Source organism: Anabas testudineus, chromosome 17 (genome assembly GCF_900324465.2).
Source record: "Anabas testudineus chromosome 17, fAnaTes1.2, whole genome shotgun sequence".
In the NCBI taxonomy this organism is placed as follows: Eukaryota; Metazoa; Chordata; class Actinopteri; order Anabantiformes; family Anabantidae; genus Anabas; species Anabas testudineus.
The window spans coordinates 5,485,109-5,499,080 of NC_046626.1; the positions used below are offsets into that span (position 1 = coordinate 5,485,109).

At 42.6% G+C, this 13,972-nt stretch overlaps 1 protein-coding gene across 1 annotated transcript; it reads right to left on the reverse strand.

Annotated features, from left to right (window-relative positions):
• Positions 1-1,844: 1,844 nt before the first annotated feature.
• mmp14b (matrix metallopeptidase 14b (membrane-inserted)) lies at positions 1,845-13,382 on the reverse strand. The gene is made up of 10 exons (XM_026374567.2): positions 12,765-13,382; positions 6,421-6,569; positions 6,187-6,309; positions 5,767-6,074; positions 5,121-5,282; positions 4,872-5,029; positions 4,638-4,776; positions 4,330-4,480; positions 3,539-3,654; positions 1,845-3,445 (listed from the first exon to the last, which is right to left on the reverse strand). Exons 1-10 carry the CDS (start codon positions 12,861-12,863, stop codon positions 2,967-2,969), a joined length of 1,884 nt encoding a protein of 627 aa, XP_026230352.1. The 5' UTR covers positions 12,864-13,382; the 3' UTR covers positions 1,845-2,966.
• Positions 13,383-13,972: the final 590 nt, after the last annotated feature.

Genomic DNA, 13,972 nt, shown 5'->3' on the forward strand with positions numbered 1-13,972 from the left:
GTGGGAAGTTTCCATTCATCTGCTGCCTGTACACATTTTAGCTGAACTGGCAACTGAAATAGACACGGGAAGTGACCAGTGCACAGAAAGAAACATAAAAGGAGCTCGCTAGTGAAGTTTAAGAAGTAGAATTTCACTCAGATGATCATACTGAGATTAGATGATGTGATGTGAGACACTTGGCATCTAAGGAATGATCAGAGGAGTTTATATTTGTAAAAGAAGGAGTCGAATCAGGACTGGAAAATAACCTTTTACACTTATCTGGGTGAAATGTGAGAGCGAGAGAAATGGAGAGCGACTTGGTCTTAGTCTTTTGTCGGACTTTGTAAAGAAAAAAAGGAGCGAGTCATTTCACAGACAGTGAAGAAAAGTTCTCCGGTTACACACAGAGACAAGAAAAGAGAGGACTGCGGGGAAGAATTATGCTGAGACCATTCTTTTTTCTTTTTTTTTTCACTCTGCAGAATCAGCTGGGGAAAGACAGAAAACATCAAGTTGTGACCCACAGCTAAGTGTCACAGAGATGAGTAGAGCAAGGAAGACATCGTGCACCAGCAGCAACACATACTGAAACATGTAGGGGGAGAAAGACAACTTGAAAGAAAACAGGATTTTTCCCTCACGTATCTTTTATTGTGACCCTGTGATATTGTCAAAAAAACAAAAAAACAAACCAACTCCCATCCCCCTCATTGCTGTGTCACTCTGTGTGTGTGTGTGTGTGTGTGTGTGTCTCGCCCACATGATGCAGTTGGAATTCCAGATGTTGTTCATGGAATTCTGCTCCATCTCAGGCCTCCAAATGTGACTTAACCCTGCTCACTCCTCCTTCATCTCCTCCTCCTCCTCCTCCTCCTCCCCCCCAAAACAATCCTCGTGACTGCTCTCCCCAGCCCCAGCTCTTCAAAACACTGCAGCAAAGTGGAGACAAATGGGCGCCCTAAATCTTTTCGGCACAATAGGAAAATACCTCATCATCTTAATTGCATAAAGCCCTGTTGCTGTAATCATAACATATCATAGCAGCACTGGCCCCCCCACCCACTCGCAGTCAGTCATCTTTATAGTGAGCCTAATGTCTGCTTGGCAGTTGTTCATTAGTAGGATCATTAAGGAGCGGGGAGACGCCTAAGTTTACTATTTAAGTTTTTTATTGGCTCACAGTGGACGGGAGTGCACAAGTACGCGTAATGCATAAACGAAGGCATTTATAGCTGTGCAAAACATGCATGAGAGCATATTTGTATTGCTTTAGTTGGGAGAGCTTGTGCTGACTACTCTCACCTGCTGACCCAATATTGCAATGTTGAGTCTTGGCAATGTTTATGAAAATCCTGGAAGCCTCCAGTTTGAAAGAAAAGAAGATGATCCTCACTTTGCATGACTTTCCTTGTCAAAATGCCCCTCTGGCCCTCAGAAGAATGGAAATTCGAGAAGACACATGCTCTCTTTTCTCAACTGTATAGCTGAAAAATGTTTTCCTGCTGTGCAGCAACAGTTTTACACAGTTGTCTTCATCCCCTGTTTCTACTTAAGCTTTGGATCCAGTCCGTGTTTTCCAACCCAGTTTCTTTCCTGCCAGATTCCGAGCCCCAGCGATGCCGAGTGGTGCGGTCGGGGAGCAAGAAACCTGGAGGTCCAGGAAGACTGGGAAAGACCAGATGGAGGACTGATGTGATTCATATGAGTGGTGAAGGAGAAGAGTCCAGGTAAGAGCTGGAACATATGAAAGCACTTAACCCCTAAGGTCAAATATTACTCCAGTAGAGGAAGTGGATGACACCAGCACTTAACACCAAGATGGGGGAATCGTTTACTAAGTGAAAATCAAAGCACGGAAAGCCTTTTGAAATTACTTTATTATGTAAGAAAAGCTTAGAAATAGGAGCGAACGAGGGCACACATACAATCTCATTAGGAAAACTAGATCATTATCATTATCATGGTCATCACTAGTATCATCATCATTGTTGTTAGAGCTACTTTTAACCCCTGATTACTGAGCACCACGATTTGAAAACTGTAAACAAGTACAATGACAAAAAGGAGTCATTTTCATGTCTTCAATTTATTTTCATTTCAAATGGATTCAAGGTAGAAAAAAAAAAAAAAAAGACAATCAAGTTTCAAGAATACATAGCCCCCTTCCCCATTCACTGTCCCCACATATATAAAATTAAGGCCACTTTCAAAACTGTATGTCACTGTCCAGCAGGACTTTTTAATGACAATGTACAAAAACACATTCTTTACACGGAGGACAACAACAATAATAGTCATAATAATAATGACAACATCATTTATAATAGTAATGACCACTAAAGACATTGATATGAAAGACAAAAAAAGAACGCTGTACTTATTGCTTTGCTCTGAGTGTAGCTCATGCTTCATAGGGAGGTAAGCTAATGTTTAGTTTCCCTTTTATGGTCCATACTGGCTCTGACATTACTGGAAGATAAAGAAAAACAATGACTGTGCCACTGTGGTTTCCAAATGTGAGTGTTTATGGGAGTGTGCGCAATGTAACGAGGGGGGGGACGAGGAAAACATGCTAGAATGAGCGTCGCGAAGATGCAGGTTTGAAGCGTCAATTCACGAGGACACAAACAGCGACCACTGACACGAACTACAAAAAAAAAAAAAAAAAAAAAAAAAAAAGGCTAAGTCAAACAGCAACGAGCTGGCGTCGGTTACCCTGAGGACAGAGGCAGAGAGAGAACGGGGAGAAGAAAAGACAAAACTGTAAGGATGGAGTGGTTGAGAGGTACGGCACAAGGAATCTGGCAGTGGTCAAACTTATTTTAAAATGCAACTCTGGAACTCTTCCTTCTGCTCTTTCTCTCGTCTTTTGTTCCCTTTTGTTCCAGCTCTGTTATCTGTGTTTAACATTTCCTTTGCAATTAGTTTTCTCTTTTCTTCTCCACGCGTTTCTCTCTTCTCTTCCTCCCTTCCTCCACAGTCTACACCTTGTCCAGTAGAGATCGTTGGCAGTAGAGGAGTCGGCGTGGGGTACCGTACCGACGGAAAAACACTAAGGCTGCCAGCGTCGCAATCACACACACCAACAGGAATAGAGGCACCACCACCGCCGCTGCTCCGACTCCACCACCTGTCCCTCCCTCTTCATCCACTTCGATGATAATAACCTCCTTCTCTGCCTCCTTCTCTGTTTCCTTCTCTGTGTCCTTCTCCCTCTCCCTCTCCCTCTCTCTTTCTCTCTCTCTATCCCTAGTTCTGTCCTTATCCTCCCGCTCCTTTTCCTTTTCTCTCTCCTTGTCCTTGTCGTGCCCGCCGCCGCCTCTTCCTCCGTCCGTCTTGGAGTCTTCATTGGGGCAGCCCATCCAGTCACGGAGGGCTGATTTGGGGTATCCTGGCTCCACGCGCATGATCTGGTTGTTGAACTTCCAGTACTTGTTGGCTTTGTAGAAGTAGGTGTACGCTGAAGAACGGGAAGAAAGAAAGACATTTGGCTATGGGTTTGCACTAAGACGTGAGAAAATAACACAAGTAACATTAAACACTCCACCCTTACCTTGATCTTTGCTCATGAAGGCTGCCTTGACGTTGTCGGGCACTCCCTGCCACACGCCGACAGATTTTGGATAGCCGTCATCAACGGCTCGTGCATCTTCGTTGAAACGGTAATAACTTAACAAAAAATGAGAGCAGAAAGGTAAATAGAGGAACAGCTGTTGTCAACTAACAGGACTAGCACCTGGATTTGATTACATTTCTCAAGACTTGACTTGGACTAGCCGTTAAGAACTTGAGCTTCGTCTTGACAGACTTAACCTTCTTTAAAGACTTGATCTGAATCTTCTTTCACAAGACTTGAGACATGACCTTGTACGGTTTTAAACTTGACTTGGACTCAACCTACAATACTTGAACTGTGGTGTTGTCTGGTCTTAGGTCATATGGAGTCTTCTTTGGAAATAGAAGCATCAACTTTTCCTGAACTGTCTCAGACTTTGTTTATAGAGGTGGCTGTTTGCACTATGATAAACACTGACTGTCACAAATTATTCACTTTTTACTAGAGTTTAGAGTAAATATGGTGATGCATTCTCAAGCTTTCAAGTTTCCCCCAAGGTTTGTTGTAATGTTTGTAATTTCTGTAAAGGGCAGGTTTGTAATTTGGGGTAAATGATTCAGTTCATGTGTTTGGTCAACATCCAGACATATCTTTTGGTGAAGGTGGTGAAAATGGATTTTCCCCTAGAATCACTATTATATAAACTTCGGGAAACATCAGTTTCCTCAATGACCAACACACACACACACACACACACACACACACATGCACACATGAAGATAACTAACTTGTTTGCTCTGAAGAAGTATGTCTGTCCAGTTGGTGTGTAGTACAGAGCAGCATCTATTCTATCTTTGGGAAGCCCAGAGCCCATTTCCTTCAGGTTCTTGGGGTAACCAGAATCTAGATTAGATTCGCTGAACACCCAGTACCTGTCCGCTGGAGGAAAGAGAAGAAAGGAAAATGACAGATTGTGAACAAACAGACAGAAGAAAAAGAAAAAGCAGACATGACATATGAACAAGACTACATTATCTGATATCCGCCACTGACTGGCTTTACACTCGTGTTTTGTCAATGTACTACCCAGACGTACCTTTAAAGAAAACAAATTTCCCATCTTCCCTTTCATAGGCAGCATTGATATGAGTGGGCAAACCCCTCCAGAAGTGACCAATTGGCATTGGGTAGCCATCCAGCACGTGGTTGTTACGTACTCGCCAGAACCACTTATCCTGAAAGGATGATATTTAAAAAGATGTTTCAAATCAAACCACTAGAGAACCTGTCACATCAAGACAGGGTGTGACTGGTTATCAGGTGGCTTTACCTTGAACACAAACATTTCTCCTCTGAGGATGGCAATGGAGTCAAAGTGTCCATCACAGATATTGGGGCCATAGCGAGGCTTGTCTGGCGAGTATGTGGGCTGAGGGGTGCGGTAAGGTGTACGAGGTGATACAGGGGGCTGAGGGCCTGATCCAGACCCTTTGTGACCAAAAACATACAACAAATATTTAGATTATAGTTCAAGCTCATTATACTGAAGTTTGTAATTTGTAAAATGACTCCAGCCCACCATAAAGTTGCTGTATGCCTCTGATGTCGTCATCAGGAAGCTGGAAGTTTTCTGTGTCCATCCACTGGTAGAAGGGAGCCATGATGGCTGAGGGGTCACTGGAGTGCTCCAGACCCATAGCATGGCCCAGCTCATGCACCGCAACTAGGAATATATCATTACCTGGAACAAAGTCAACACAAAAAGGCTGTTTAATAAAACCGTTAACTGTTAAATCACTGAGACTCGAGTGGGAGAAATAAAACAGAAGGGTTTTTGGTTTCACATTACACTGGTGAGACAACCCAGCAGGAGGAGGAGGAGTAAATGTTCATGTTTCCCTGTTTTTCAAGTGACTCAAAAGCATGTGAATCAGTCTATCAAAAATAAAATCAGCTGCGGGTCATGTGAAGTTGGATTTGATTCAAACAGCTGACACTGCAAAGTTGTGTGTGTGTGATGCACCCAATAAACACTTCTCAGTTTCTGCTGTGTTAACACACCCCGGGGTATTCACTCCCTCAAATGCAATGGCACAACACTGGACATGTTGCTGCTTGTGTCTTGCTCACCAGAGCCCGAGAGCTCTGACTCCAAATATGAAAAGCAACTTCAGAGAAGCTTTTCTTCTCAGGCTTCAGGGTTTTACTAAATAACTATATCTCACCATAAAGATCCTGGTTTCCAATAGTCCACGGTTCAGCTGCGTCAAAGTGGGTATCTCCACCAATGCCGTTACCAGGGAAGTAAGCGTGTGCCAGGAAGCCCCCCTCGCCATCAAAAGGGGTGCTGTCGCCATGGAAACCCTCAGAAAAGAAGAGCATGATGTCGGCGAACTCTTCCACCTTGTCCCGTATGTAACTGTAGGGGATTTCCCGGAAGCGAAGCGGGGTGACGCTCTCCCACACCTTGAAGGCCTTCTTGATGGCCTCGTGGGTCTCGAACTCGCCCACCTTTGGGGTGTAGTTTTGTATACTGAAGAGTGTGTTAGTGTAGATGTGAGGAAGGAGAGAAACATTTTATTTACTCATCTTGGTGTAAAACTATCTGTAACAAATGTTGTTCATTTTAAAGTCTGCTCACTTACGAGAAAGTGATTTCATTCTTGTTCCACTTCAGGCCCTGGATGGCGTATCGCTTCCTCCTCAAGTTGCTCTTGAGCTCAGCACCAAACTTGTCTGGCACGCCACAGCGCGGCCGCTTCATGGCCCTGTCGGACACAAGACAAGCTCCGCTCACGACAAGGCAAGGAAAGCATTAACCTGTGCAGCCCAGCTGCAAGTTTACTACTTGTAGCGTAAATCTGGTCTGATCATCTTACTCGACGGTTTTTTCATCAAAGGTGCCGGTGATTGTGAGGCCGTAGAACTTCTGCATGGCAGCAATCGCGGAGGTGACGGAGTGAGGGGAGCGAAGGGCGTGAGTCCTCAAGTCCCCTGGGGGCAGGTAACCATACTGCTGCAGCCATGACTGCAGAGCAAAACAAATTAAAACAAAAAAAAAGGAGGTTTGAGAGAAATATTGCAAAATGAAATCAGGACTTTCCGGTCTCCAGTAAACAGGAAAAAAAAAAAACATTCTTCATAAGTCACCTGTTTTTTTGTTGTTGGCTAAAGGAATTGTTTGCTATGATGTTGATTATCAGTTACAAGAACTACAAGTTCAAGCTGTTTTCTGGTGAAAAACACATTCCTCAGTGACGACAAAAATAAGCTCTTAAAAAACATCTCTCTGTGTTTTGGTATCTTGTAGTCAGCAGGAGCTAGATGGGTTTCAAGCACCTGGCAAGTTTCCATTTAATGACTAAACCCAAAAGTTATTCATCCATCAACATTTGGGCTTTCCAGCGAGGACCACAGCTAACGAAACCGAGGTCAACACGAAAAAGGAACACTATTAAAGTCGAGCCTCAAACAAAAACATGTGCGACAGTGAAAACTGTAAGAGGAAACTACCGCGTCAAAGAGTTAAAGGTTAACGTCAGCTTCTGGTGGAGCTGCTTGTTTGTGTATCAGTTCAACCTCAAGTCACTGAGTTTAAACCACTTTAAGATGGTCACTCCATCCTTCAGTGATCCAGATCCTGCAGTCGTAGCTGAGAGCGACCTTACTTTCCCATGGAAACCCATTTCACTATGATACCGGTTTAACATTTAGTGCCAGGAGGTTGTCTCCACACCTCTCCCACACAAACCAGTGCTGCAAAATAACACTGCAGCTATTGTGGGCAATGGGAAAACTGGGCGTTAATATGGACTAGACTGATAAAGCTCACCCTTCAAAGATCTATTATTATAAGTATTCTTTGTTTTGGTTCATTTGCATTAATACCACAGTCATAGTGGGTGCAAGTGCAGAGAATGGGTGTGTGAGAGAGAGAGTATAGAAAGATAGGGAGTGTCCCAGGGTGAGACTCATGCCTTGGGCAAGCTCAGCCGATGTCTCCAGTCGAGCAGCAGCGTCAGTCAGTAATTTCACTGGGAATTTCTTCCTAGTCACATCCAAACCTCAAAGTCAAACTCTTCCCCCCACACACGTCCATGTCTGTGTCTTTGGCTTGTCACTCCACCCCCTTCTTCATCCCTCTCTTATGGAAAACCCAGAGACTTGAGAGCAAATACTTACAAGGAACCACACCCAGAGCCACTCAATTATTGCCGCTTAGCCAATCTGCGGCTAATATTTGCTAAACACAGTGATGGCCAAACATGTTTAACTGTCTTGTTCCTGCAGTTTTCCACTGACAAATGTACAGCACAAAGCAATTTGAAGCAGTACTGCTGACATTAAATCTGCGAGTACGTGCTCAGGTCTCAATGTTTATATGTGCATGACTGTACTTGTATGAAAAGCCTTGATGCTTATCCAGTATTGTACTCATGGGCAGCAGCGGGTGGCAGTTTTGGAGGCCCTTAAAGGTCTAATTTCTCCTTCTCTGTCTGTCTTAGGGAGACATGGAGGTCTCAGTGTTTAGACTTCACCACTGAATGAGCCCTTTCTGGTTCTGACTCACCCATGGAGCTCCAGTGGACACATAAAGACTCACTGTTTGCCACTGTTACAGCACATCCACATCGGCGGGACAGAGAGAAGCACAGGCAGGGAAAGATGGAGGTTTGTTAGATCTAGAGGCTGTAATTAAGAGTCATAATGAGACTGCTGCAGTTTGCAGGTCTTATAATAATTATAAATGGAGGCTTTCCTCACCTGAAGTTAAACATAGACTTTATCATCTAAGGATTAGGTGTGTGTCAATAGGGATACAAGAAAAAAATGTGTTTAATGCCTGATGTGAAAGGGCTGGAAACCTTATTCTTCTCTCTCACACATGGACTATTTTCTTTTCTACGAAATCCTACTTTCGCCCTCAGAGCAGTCAAAAGGCTGCTGTCGAATGACACTGAACACTTGTTTGAACTTTTAAGGCCTCCACGCCTCTTTCATGAGTCCCTCAGGTGACTTGACAAAGTCTTATTCACCATCACACCCGCTTATTTTTTTACCACACCAATGGGCTGAGTAACTAAAGTGGTAACAGGAAGAGGAAATGGTCACTACAGTCCGTGTAGTTGGAGGACAGTCCAAGGGTAACACAGGCCTTTGGTGTCGAGCGGTTAGAGTCAGCCTTTAGTGACAGTCCTGTTTGTGTATGTATGCACTTCAGGGACAACTAGTCATTTCAATTACTTATCCCTTATATTCAGTCAGCTAAGACAACTGTTTATCCACTACTTTAAGCCACACAGGCAGTTTGATCCATTATTATGTGTAGCTATTTTACCATTCGTCTATTACTTGACTTAATCGAACTATTTTACCATGTATGGAACATACACATATAATAATACAGAGAGACCAGCACAGCATAAAAGAGGTTTCATGACTTCATGAAGCCAACTGCAGGATTTTTAGGTCAAGAGCACTGCTCCGTCACATGCACTGAGTTTATAGCTTAATGGAAGATCTACAAGATTCAAACAATGGTTGCTATGGATGACAGTAGGCAGAGCGTTCACTTTGCATAGGATGAGAAAAAAAAAATAGGAGGGATTGCATTTCAGAAAAGAAAGAGTCAGTTGTTCCATTCGGTGAGGGCCAATGGAAAGAAACTCTGGTCAACAGCGATGGGAGTCCAACTGAGGCATGCTGGGGATACAGCACACACAGATCACACAGATCCTCATTACACATCTAGTCACTGTGTCCAGAGAGCTGCATTATTATGTCAGATGTCATAAACATATGACATTGTGGCTCCCACTCCCGCTTGCAACAGCTCGTTATTGGTTGTTAGCGTGTGATTATGTGTGGCTACGTGTGTGAGGGAGTTTGTTTGTGTAATTACATTTCGTGCACACGTTTTAACCAAACCTCTTCAATTCGTTCTTGCAGTATGAAAAGTTGTCTGAAGCTAATGCTGATCTTTTAAAAAAGACATTTATGCCCCTCTGGCCTGGAGCTCCTCATTACACGTGTAGAAAACTCTTTCCGTGTGTGTGTGTGTGTGTGTGTGTGTAATCCCACCCAGCTGCTGTCTATTAAAACAACCCCTCTTTGGCCAAATATAATAAAAGCTGGTGACACGAGTGAATAAAAAAAGGCCCAGCGCTAGTGTCATTTGATCAATAAGTCAGTCTTAAGCAAATCTTGATTGCAGCAATTTGGCTCTTGCCCAGAATCTGGCTTATTGTTCTCTTTCTTCATGAGCTAATGAGGTAATGACTTTGCGTATTACCTTATTTCATTCAACACCTCCTGTCTTTTTGTCAGGAAGGCCTCCAATGCCTTCCTTCCTTCCTATAAGTCACTACTAAAGACAGCAAAATAAGACTGGTGTTACCAGTTTAACCAATCTGAAGTCACATAAATCGATGCTTATTGTTGTTGGGAACAAAAAGAAAGAGACATATTCATACAGGATATGTGCATGACACTTGTGATTTACATCCTGTCCTATTCAGCTGGATAATTGCATCATTTTCCAACTTTCCCAGGGTGCATCACTCCCATCGCCACAATGCCTTCCTTTCTGGTCATCGACAGCCTCCCCACTGTCCTTGCTGCCTCACTTTCATCATCTCATTTCATGTCCATTTATCTTCCTTTGTAGGCAATGACCTCAGCTTGTAGTTATTTGTGCGCGACAAAGAATCAGTGCTCATAAGTGAGAACATGTACGTGTGTCACAGACAGGCAGCCACTAACACACCAATGTGTTTTAGCCACGAAGCAAAAAACAACTGCCCACTTCCTGACCACAGGAAATGGCTTATGCATCCTTACAAGGCTTAACTGTTTATCTCACCAACACAGACCCACTGGCCGACATATAACCGCTCACTTCATTTGACTTAGTGTTAATTAAAACACAAACTTCCCACTCGATAGAGGAACTGTGCACTGATACTGATGACTTGTGGGTTTGCAGAGGCAATAAATGAGATCATAAACATCCCCTGTCTGAGTGAGGACACAGGTTGTGGTGTTGCAATAAAACCATAATAAAATAGAGAATAGAATCATTAGATGAATACAAGCGTACTGAAGTACACTTTCCAGTTACCTTCACACCAACTTCCACCAACTCTCTACAGGTTTTCTAATTAGGCCAACAGGGACTTTTCAGCCATAAAATTATTGATGTTCATGTTGAAAGTTATTTCATTCAGAATTAAAAAAAAATCTAAAATGATTATAATGCAATCTGTTTACAAATTAACAAATAACTTTTTCTCTGATGTTTATTTGCCACAATCTTCTACTGTCACCAGTAGATTAAAAATGAAAAGACATCCACTGGTTTCACACTGTTTTCTGATGATTAACTGATGATAACTGTATCTATCCAACCACAGGAAGAGCCAGTATCCACTAGCTAGATGCACTGTATGCTTCCTAGAATGAACATCATATAAAATGGCTCTAACATATGTATTATAGGATTTTAATCGTTTGATTTATTTTCACCTATTTCCTCATCTTCCTATTTGACTTTTTATAATGCTAACAAGGACAAGGTTGCAATGCATTTCCTTTGTGTCACTGTAAAGAAAACACACGGGAGGGCACTTTCTGCATATTTTTTCTTTTATATCTTCTTCTCACTACTGTGTGTGTCTGGCTGTGAAACAATCCCCCACCATTTCTATGTTCTACATCCTACTATACAATAACTAAACAAATGGCTGAAAAACAAACTTTAAAATGGGCACTAACACTTTAGGTCTTTATGCATGAAGTTAATATTAAAATAATCCAAATATTCAAAATGTTTAAAACAATGCTGAGAGTGCTGGCACACTTTGGTTCCACTGAGTATTAAGAACATAAATAATAGTGTCAGTTAATAACATTTAAACCTGAACAGGCTCCTGTCCAGCGTTTTCTCTTCTGTTTACTGTGCCTTTAAGTTGACAGTCTAATGTAGGTCAGTGGCGTCTTTTCGTACAGCTGGAAAAATAATTCAGTGCATTGGAGAGACATTTTTTGTCTTCGGTGTGATCTAACAAATCATTTACAGGAGGCTCCTCGACTCATGTAAATGCACAAAGCCTCACACAAGCAGTCTTTGCTAATGATATTGAAGGAAGCAGGTGGGTAAGTGTGTCAAAACAAATCCACTTCCTGAAACATTAACAAAGGACTTCCTAACGCTGCTTTGGCTCTGGGACTGGGGGACTGTCTGATGCTGCAGACGTACAATGTGAAACTGCAACACAGTGTGGATCAGACATGACAGGACCCATCAGAGCGGTTCAGTCTTCCCTTATCTATCAGTGCTGGTACTTCATCTTGATGATCTGTCGGTCTTTAAAGGTCTTTAAAGCACAGAACTGGAGATCCAGCTGCGTGGGAGGGTGTTTTTCTACAGCTCGCTGTGACTGAGATGCAGCAGAGCCTCTAAGCTTGTAAAACCCATCTCCCCCCAGTCCGCTGAGCTGTAACTTAGGACAGATGTCAACCATTACATCTTCTCATTCCTCTGAACACAACTGTACCCTCAACCCGCCCCCCCCCTCCTCCCACCCACCCCACCTCCATTCCCACAAAAATTGCCTGTCTCTGCCCTGACCACAATACAAGCTCATGCATTTCTCCTCATTTGCTTTTTTTTCTTTCTCTCTCTCTCTTGCTCTCTTCTTGCTTTTGCCCTCTCAGCATTTCTCTGTTTTCATGAGCGCTATCATCATTACTGCTTCCTCTAACCCTGGGTGAAAGCCCTTCCCATATCCCTGCTCCAGAAATGATTCTCCATCAGGATGAATACTAAACTAACTAAATCTTTATGGAAGTCATAAAAAAATAGTATATAACATGGAGGGGGGCTGTTTTTTATGCTTTCTTTTTTTGAATTAGAATATTAATAATAATGATGCATTTATATAAGAAACAAAGAAAAAATACAAAAGAAAAGTTAATATATACTTTATATAATATAATTTAGACATTTTTCATATTCAAATTTTCTTGCATTTATCCAATGTTTTACTTCTTAATCTAAATTGAATTATGTTGTTTTATTCTGCAGGTCACCAGTGTGCATTAGGTTATCTGTACTGTAATATTTTCTTCTGTGCTCATCTTGTCTCTTTTTGGTTTTTAGGCTTCTATGTTGACTTAATTCTGTCCTCTGGATGATTTCTTCTACTTTGCTTTCGTTCCTCACCTCTGGGTTGACTTGTCGCTCCGTCGCCCCTTGTGCGCTCAGCTCCCACACCGCGGCCAGGAGCAGCACTCGGAAAAGCGATTTCAGCTCCGGTGCCATCACTCGTCTCTCCCTCCAAAAAAAAAAAAAAGAATAAAAAACGGGCAGATTTCCCTACAACAGTTGACGCGGTCTTCCCCTTTTGCTATTTGTCAAAACATTCTTTGTGGAAAAACTACAAACGAATGCGCAGGACGAGCGAGATCAACTTGGCGCAAGGCGTTTTTCTGAAGATGCGCAGCTGTGCGTCTCAACAGCTTATTACTTGAGTTACTCAGATCACGAGAGGTATTTGTCCAGTACGCGCATTCTTCAGATTTCACCACATGTACGGTCGTTTTTCGGCAGCAGCAGTGTGAGAGGGGCCTCTGGAGCTCTGTGCTGCGCCTAGTTCGTGTCCAAGTGCGACTCGCGCTTTGCTCCAGATGTTGCAGCCCGCTGTCTCTTCATAAAGCAGTCTTAGCTGTCCTCTCTTCCGTATCCTCCGCTCGGCTTATTTTGGTGTCCCCTCTCCTCTTCCCCTTTCTCCCCTCTGCAGACGTGGTAGTTTGATACTCCACGGAGACCTTTAGATGGACAGTGGAGGTTTGTAACCCTCCCCTTCCTAAATGAGACCGCCCCCTCAACATGGAGGCCTGAAATCAACTTGGTGACCTTGGCTTGAGACTTGGCAAGATGTGGCTTTGCAGTGATTAAATGTCTTAATGCGCCCTGAAATGCATGAAGTGATTATTATCTACAGACACACTACACAGCTACTGAATTGAAACACCCTGAACTAACTTTTGAAGTCTATATAGGAACATTTTAAGATGTGTTAATCTTTATGATTGATCAGTCCAGATAGTACAGTTGTCTGTATCAGTTGTATCAGTTATCATGCATAAAACAGTCCATCAAGTAACAGTTCATCAATTTGATAAGCCATTTATCTAACCTCCTTCATATAAAAGCTGCTTTTCTAGACCAAGTTAATAGTGTTTTGCAAAAACTAGCTTTGATATCGTAATAGTGTTTAAAATTCAAAGATGGGGAACTCAAGAAAAAGTATGTGAATGTCATGGTTTTCTGAATTAATTTGTCATGAAACGTTATTTGATCTTCATCTAAGTCAAGAATATTAACAAATAAGCTTTCAGAGGTTTTAAAATCAATAGTTGTTGATTTAC